This window comes from Sinocyclocheilus anshuiensis, unplaced genomic scaffold (genome assembly GCF_001515605.1).
Source record: "Sinocyclocheilus anshuiensis isolate Anshui unplaced genomic scaffold, SAMN03320099.WGS_v1.1 scaffold1162, whole genome shotgun sequence".
In the NCBI taxonomy this organism is placed as follows: Eukaryota; Metazoa; Chordata; class Actinopteri; order Cypriniformes; family Cyprinidae; genus Sinocyclocheilus; species Sinocyclocheilus anshuiensis.
The window spans coordinates 1,960,703-1,968,795 of record NW_015540875.1 but is presented as its reverse complement, the minus strand read 5'-3'; the positions used below and the strand labels follow the sequence as shown (position 1 = coordinate 1,968,795).

The 8,093-nt window shown below is 32.5% G+C and overlaps 1 protein-coding gene across 1 annotated transcript in view; it reads right to left on the bottom strand.

Moving 5' to 3' along the window:
* Positions 1 to 8,093, bottom strand: part of eif3ha (eukaryotic translation initiation factor 3, subunit H, a) — a 68,819-nt gene that overhangs the window by 15,779 nt on the left and 44,947 nt on the right. The window contains exon 4 of the mRNA XM_016485831.1: positions 1,333 to 1,432. Within this exon, the coding sequence (XP_016341317.1) occupies positions 1,333 to 1,432 (100 nt within the window). The remainder of the gene's footprint in view (positions 1 to 1,332; positions 1,433 to 8,093) is intronic.

Genomic DNA, 8,093 nt, shown 5'->3' with positions numbered 1-8,093 from the left:
ATAATTTAATACAAATTTTAAAACAAATGTATAAAAAATAAATAAATAATTTATTAAATTTACATATTCATTTATTTATATATTAATGTAATAAATATAATAAGTATAATTATAATATATAAATAATTCTAAGTATAATTAAGACACTATTATAGTTTTTTTTTATATATATTTTTAGTCTTTTATTTTAATTTTGTTGTGTGGTTTTGTAAGTTTTAGTAGTTTTCCGTTTTATCTATATAGTTTTTATTAATTTTTATTTCAGTTTTCGTTCCTTATTTTAATACGTCAAGTTAAACTCAATTAAAATGAGAAATGTTGATTTGGCAACTAGTTGTTTTTCATATTTTATAGTTTTCATTTAATTTTTAATACAAAATAAAATAAGAATAATAAAACAAACAAATACAAAGTTTTTATTAATTATTAGTTTGTTATTTTAAATCAATATTATTATTATTTATTTATTTTATTACTGTTTGTTTGTTTGTTTTTATTATCACTATTATTATTATTATTACATTAAATTGATAAATGTTGCCTTGGCATCCAGCTGAAATATGTTTTTTATATTTTCATTAAACATTTTATTTCAAGTAAAAAAAAAAAAAAAAGTGTTTTAAGGGAACAACAATAACCATGAAATTACATTAATTGTATTTTTTTCTTTTCTAGCAGGTTACAGATTGATTCATTGAAAAAATTTAATAAATGCAAAAAGCAAGTTTCAAATGACCAGAAAAATATCTGAAAATACTGTAAGAATATAGACAGATTGCTCAGATCTATCTGAAAAGGGCAGCCGTTTTGATGAAAGATTAAAAATGATTTGGAAAAAGGTTCAAAGAAAAATGATACAGAATAATCTCTGTAACACATTAATAAAGCAAATAGGATTGACTTTGATTTGGTGTTGACTTTAATGCATCTGTGAAGCCTCTTTACCCGCAGCTAACCCTACAGCACTCCAGTCCTCGAGCAAAAGACTTTATGTCTGTGTTTTTCTCCTGATCGCTCAGATGTCACTGCTTTGCTGATACATTCCCCCATTAGGCTTATGTCTAGTAGCAATTTCAAATCAATTACCATCTGCCGAGAAGCCAGCGAGGTTGTAAACTTTGTGCATTTGTTTTTTTGGCAGACAGTGCTGACTACTCCTTCAAAGATGCCCCATCGTGACAAATAAAAGCCCCTCACTGATGGCTCCTTCTGAGCGGGGACGCATTTCTGTTTGTGCGCGTTGAAGAAGGTTCTTATTAGCGACAGATTAATGGAAACAGGAAAAGGAAGCGACAAAAGGAAATGGAAAGAAACGGGATAAGTTGGTCTTACCCCTCCGGAGAGAAGTCTTTCTCCTTGCAGATCTCCATTAGTTTGGGGGTCAACCTGTAGGCCTTCAGACAGAGAGAGCCTTGCGCGGTCTTGATGGGATCTATGAAGCAAAAAAACAGCGCAAATGTAAGCTAGATTCACATGTGTGTGCATATTGTGCATACAAGTTTGCCATTGGTGGGGGCATATGATTTCCTCAATGCAGAAAACACAGCGTGAACTGCAGAATCCAGTCATAAAAATTAAATCTACTCCATAACGAAATGTCATGTCATTTCACCAGACAGGACAACCCGTCAAAATAAAAGTTCAGTTTAACTAGAATATGGCTAAAATCAACTTAATATTAATAAAAATGCATTTTTTTGTGATTTAATTTTAACAGTCAATGCTCTGTTGTGCAGCATTTGCTTGCAAAAAAAAACAAGAAATTGCAAATAAAAGTTACCATTTAATTACAATTTAAAAGACTAATTCAATTGTTAATGTTTTACTTGTTTATTTGAAAATTTTGGAAAAATATTGGGGGGGAAAAACTGTAAATAAATTGTACTTATTATGAATTCAGTTAATTGGAATTCACATTAAAACATTAAAATGTAATTAAACCATTAAATCGCAATTCAGAAAAATTAACACACAAAATTTGGGAAAAGGAAAAATAATTAAGAAAATTAAAACATTTCATAGGCCCATAATATGTTTTTTTGTTTTTTTTTTTACAAACTAAATGTTGGTAATTTGCATACGTTTTAAGATTTCAATTAATAAGACATATTTCTTCTTTTAATTACTAAACTATTAAAAACGGAGTGCAGGGGAAAAAACGGGGGGTAAAAATGTATTTATACATTATAAGAGAGAGAGAGAGAGAGAAAGAAAGAAAGAAAGAAAGAAAGAGAGAGAGAGAGAGAGAGAGAGAGAGAAAGAAAGAAAGAAAGAGAAAGAAAGAGAGAGAGAAAAAGAGAGAAAGAAAGAGAAAGAGAGAAAGAAAGAAAGAGAGAGCGAGACAAAGAAAGAAAGAGAGAGCGCGAGAGAAAGAAAGAAAGAAAGAAAGAAAGAAAGAAAGAAAGAAAGAAAGAAAGAAAAAAGAGAAAGAATTTGAGGAAAGAAAGAAAGCTATTTTAACAATTTTTTGGTATTTAATGGAAAGCATGCTTATAATAATCAACATTTCTTTTGCTTTATCTGCAATACTGGATAGATTTTTTTCAATGCATTCTGGTTTGCCTGCACAAAAGAAGGTATCTTATAAGTCAAGGTGAGCTTCATGCCTCTTGAAACAGGGGAAAAAAAATATTTGCTAGTTGCCAAACTTTAGTGCAACATGTTCATATTCAAGATCTGTTGCACATAATGAGCGGTGCGATAAAAACCACTGTTGAATGAACATGGCATGTATGAAGTTAGATCTATGAAACATCTGTTCACAAACAAATATCATTAGGAAGTGCTTTCAATATAGCATTAAATCCCAAATATAATTTTGCATGGTTGAAAAGGACGAAGGAATAATAATTTCTCCAGCAACACAGACTGATGACTTAATCAACGGCTGATACTGATAATTATATGCCATTATACTTGAATCCTTCGAAGATATTCAATAAACACTACCATTCAAAAGTTTGGAATCACATTTTTAATAGGCTCTCTCTTTTAACATTTGCTAAAAGAGGAAGCATTGAATTTACCAAAAACAATGCTAATGCTGAAAACTATAATTACCGTTTGAAATAATGGCTTTTTATTCAGTCTTTACCTGCACACAGCATCAGTCCAGTCTTCTCAGAAACCGCAGCGACACCTCATCCTTACATAATGACTGCTAATATGCTACTACAGAAACATTTATTACCTCAGCTCTGTTCTGTGAAATGGTTCTGTGATTTAATGAAATGTGGAACTGGCAATACAGTGTCTTTTTTCAGCTGTTGAAATATTGAGTACACTTTTCCTCAAGTACAATTTTGGTTTCAAAAAGAAACCGCTTTCCCCAGAAACTCTGCAGGCTTTTGTTGTCTGCATACGCAAGCGTGCATCCGCCATCTCGTAAGAAGAAAGATGACTGGATCGAACCAGGACAGAGAGAGAAGTGGACAGCCTAGACGCACAACAATAACGACATGTAGAGCAGAGTTTGTAGTTTGGGAAACATGCATCCCAGGTCCTCGGCTGGCAGTTTGATTGAACAGAACACAATAAACATCATCAGCTTGATCTGAAGACGTGAAGACTCAAGAGACGCTGCTGGCCTCAAGTTTCAAGCTAACAAGAAGGTTCAAAAAGGCTAAAGATAGATAGATCCAAAGGCAGAACAAAGAATAGATGGGAAACATTTAAAAGGGATTTTATGGATGGATGGATGAATTTTGAAAACAGGTTTGACTGTAAGAAATGCCCTACAAGCCAATTACAGCTACTGGAAGCGCCGTAGAAAGCATGAGATGAAACATCACCTGCACATCAGGGATGCAATTTTCTGTGAAAAAAGGATGGGGAAAAGCAGCATGCACACACAATGATCCAGGTTCAATTGTATTTAATGTAAACACTGGCCGATGGTGCTATTTTGCTAGAAAGATGTGAGAAATCACACAGATTGTGTGAAATACAGTGCATATTTGCACATATATTTTCTCTAGAAGCAACAGCAACATCTTATTTAATACATTACAGGATACTGATGTGCTTGGGTGAGCAAAAACAGTTCAAGAGTCAGTGAAACCACTGTAGTGTTCAGCTGTCTGCATAAATAGACAGCCCATCCATCCATAGAAATAAATAAATAAAATGTATTATAACTTATTAATTATTTTTGGGAAATAAACAAACACATTTTATAATTTATATTTATTATTTAAGTCAAGTTATCAAATGAAGTTAATGCTTAAGAAATAAATATTGTAACTACTGAAATAAAATGGAGTATAATTTATATTATTTGAGTAGCCTAATAAATAAATTAAATAAATAAATATTACAATTTACATTATTAATTTAAATATGACATATAAAATGAAGTTAATATGCCTAATTTGAAGATGTTAAATAATACTAAATAGTTTTTTTTCTAATGAAAAATTATTTATATTATTTATTTGGAAAATTAAAATCAATCAATCAATCATCGTGAACATCGGTTATCGTGAACAATTTTTATTCATTTTACCAGAACAGTTCATGTAAAACAAACCTGATGTGTGCAGAATGGTCAGTTTTCTTTTTTAGCATAACTACTGCATATCTTAATGTCAAAGTAATGTTTAAAGAATACAGCATTTATTCTAAAATATTAATTTGTAACATTAGAAATGCATAAAAACTAGGGATGTGCACGACGACTAATTTGTCTGTCGTTTAAACAAAAGTTTTGTATCCGACTAGTCGACTAGTCTAAAAGCAAGAAACCCCCCTAAAAGAAAAAAACCCGTGCGTGCGTGTAGCATATATAATAGCCTATATTTGAAATACTTAATCTATGAATCACACTGTCAAATGCCTCCATGAATTCCGCACACTTGCCTCCCGTTATCATCATTTCATTTTAGGTGGTTGTTAAAAAGAAAAAAAGAAGAGCATACACTCAACGCCGGCCAAAGCATAGCTTATTTATTCAAATCAGCTGGGGAAATGCAGAACAATGGAAAATCAATCAATAGCCTGACAGAATTCTTAATCTTCATATAACGTTAGCCAACATATTAAAACAAGTCAAAAACAATAAAACGGCTTTTAAAAACGTACTTCGCGTAGGTTATATTGTCTAAAAACAAAATGCAACAATGCCCATTTTACTTACTCAAACCATGCGTTATTTGTTCAGTGAAATTATCAACGTGGTCTGGTGAAAGACGGGACCTGAGGCGATTAACAATAAAATTCCTGCACTTGAAAAAATGCGCTCGGCAGGAACTGAAGTCGCAGGCACGCAGAGATAACGAAAAGCAAGCCGATAGTTTCAGAAAGCGCCTGGACATCCCGCACCACCACCGAAGTGGGTCTTCGTTAGAGGAATAGACGACGCGGACGGTATCACAGTGCCGGTGGGTTGTAGTGAATGACGTGATTGACATTTGCTGGCTTTGGCCAGCCTCTAAACCAACACCTACGTGCCTGTATTGAATAGGATTATGCATCGCTCCAGTAGAGTTATTGTAAGACAATTTGACATTACACAGTTTACACAAAATTTTTCCGTTTCCTTCTAATTCTAAATATTTCAAATGTTTTAAATGCAATGTTAAAATGATGGTAATGTGAATGATAAAATCACGTTTTTGTTTTTCTTTTTTTTTCTGTCGTGTAATTGACTATTGTTTTCAGTGTCGACTAGTAGGAGCTTTTTTGTAGACCCACACATCCCTAATAAAAACCTATTCAAACTAGTCAAATCTAGTAATAAATATAACTCGTCTATTCATAAAACTTAACAGCCATTCAATACGTTCAATAGTCCAGAAGTCACCCTACATCTCAAATAAAACAACAAATGCTTCAGTGATGGAAAAAAAAACCCACAACAGCATGCATTAAAATAATTATAATATTCATAATGTGCTTAAATATATCAAGCAAAATCACAAATATGTTGTGAATATTCATTACATCATCCAGCCTTAATAGTTACTGTGATGCATTTTAAACCACCAAAACAGAAACGGGTTATGTTTAGAGATTATTATTATTAAACATGAGAAGCAGATGATCTTTAAATAATGTCTTTGAGAAGAGGAAAAGGCTTAGATAAGACAATACATGCCTTTAATTGTTGATCTGAAATGGGAACAAGGTGTATAACAATAAGAGAAAGGTCACAGAGTTAAGCGCCATAAAACAACCGCTTCCATCCCGCACCTTCAAGACATTTATATTCACTGGGCAGATAACCAATCTCAGGCACGAGGGGCAGGAGGTCACGCAGAGAAGCCTTTTTCCCCCTCTTTCATAAAGAAATCATCGACTGCAGGTGCTGTCAGTTTTCATAATCAAGCTGCGCCAACCACAAAATCTCGCCATTGCTTTTAGTAAGCGAGTTGTATTGAATTAATGTGCTTGTCAGAGAGTTGTCAAAGGCCTTATCAGAGCTGCCACTCACATCCAGCCTGCAGAGGGGTCCTGCGTACTTTTTAAAATATCCTTCCTTTGCCAAAGGTACGTCCATCTAGAGTCACAGGTGGCCAGTTTAAATAATAACATAATAAAACTGAAGCCCATGCAAACAACCGATAAGATTTTGGATTTTAATTGCAGAATTGTGTTTTTTCATCTTAATCTAATGTTCACATCGTTTCCAAAACCTAGCTTAAAATATAGAGCATGGCACTTGCAACGCCAAGGTCATGGGTTTGAAACACAGGGAATGCATTAACTGATGAATGCAATTCAACGCGATTTATAAGCATCTGCTAAATGCATTTAAAAAAAGTGCATTAAAGTCACGCAAGATCTCGCAATGCATTTTCACTCAAAACTGTTTTCTTAAGGGTCAGATCTGCTAAATTCACATTGAAACGGTCTAAATCTGCAAGACATCTTTCCTCTAAATGCAGACAGATGTGAGCAGATTTTTATTCAGTCTTTAAATGTATCAGCTTGCATTATGACGCAAAAAAAAAAAAAAAATTTTAAAACCTTGAAAGGAACTAACACAAAATTACTTGGAGGTCATGGTTTTAAATCATAGGCAATGCATGAACTCAATGCAATGAAAGCTGCTTTCTATAAATATTAGGAAGAGTGTTTGCTAATGCATAAATGCTATAAAAATGGGCAAATATTACACTATTGTGCATTAAATTGCTTTTAAGTCTTCTGAATTTTCACAGTGCATTAAATTGCCTCAAGATATTTGGCAATGTTTTGTAATGTACTGGAATGCATTTTCACTCAAAATGCAGTTAATTTAATAAGGATCGGATATGCTATATTATCAGCTTGCATTAAAAAAAAATCTTGAAATGAACTAAAACCAAACTATGGGTCAAGGGTTTGAATCACAGGGAAAGCATTAACCAATGAAGGCAATCTAAGTCAATTTATATAAATAAGGATAAAATGTCTACTAAATGCATAAATGTATATAAAAAAATTCCACAACAGTGCATTAAATTGCCTTAAAGTCATGTCTTGTAATGTATTAGAACGCATTTTTTACTCAAAACACAGTTTACTCAAGAATCAGATCTGCTAATTTGTCAGCTTGCATTAGCAATTAAAAAAAGCCTTGAAACAAATAAAAATCTAAATGTGAAGATCATGGGTTCAAACTGATGAATGCAATGTTCGTCAATTTATATAAATATAAAGATAAAACATCTGCTAAATGCATAAAAGCATAAAAAAGGAAAATATTCTACTAAAGTGCATTAAATTCCCTTTAAGTCACGTCTTGTAATGTATTAGAATTTTCACTCAAACTGATGAATGCGATGCAAGTCACTTCATATAAATATTAACATAAAAGCACCTGCTAATTGCATGTGTTAAAAAAAAAATACCTAAGTGCATTAATCGCCTTACAGTCAGGTGAGATTTCACAATGTCTTGTAATGCATTTCCACTCAAAACAGTTCTCTCAATAAGGGTCAGATTGGTTAAATTCACAGTGAAACTAAAACTGCAAAATTTTTTCCTCTGTATGCAGAGATGTGAGCAGATTTTATTTAGCCTTTAATATATCAGCTTGTATTACTGATGCAAAAAATTTTGTTTTTAAATTATTTTTAATAAAAAAGACATACATACATTATATATATATA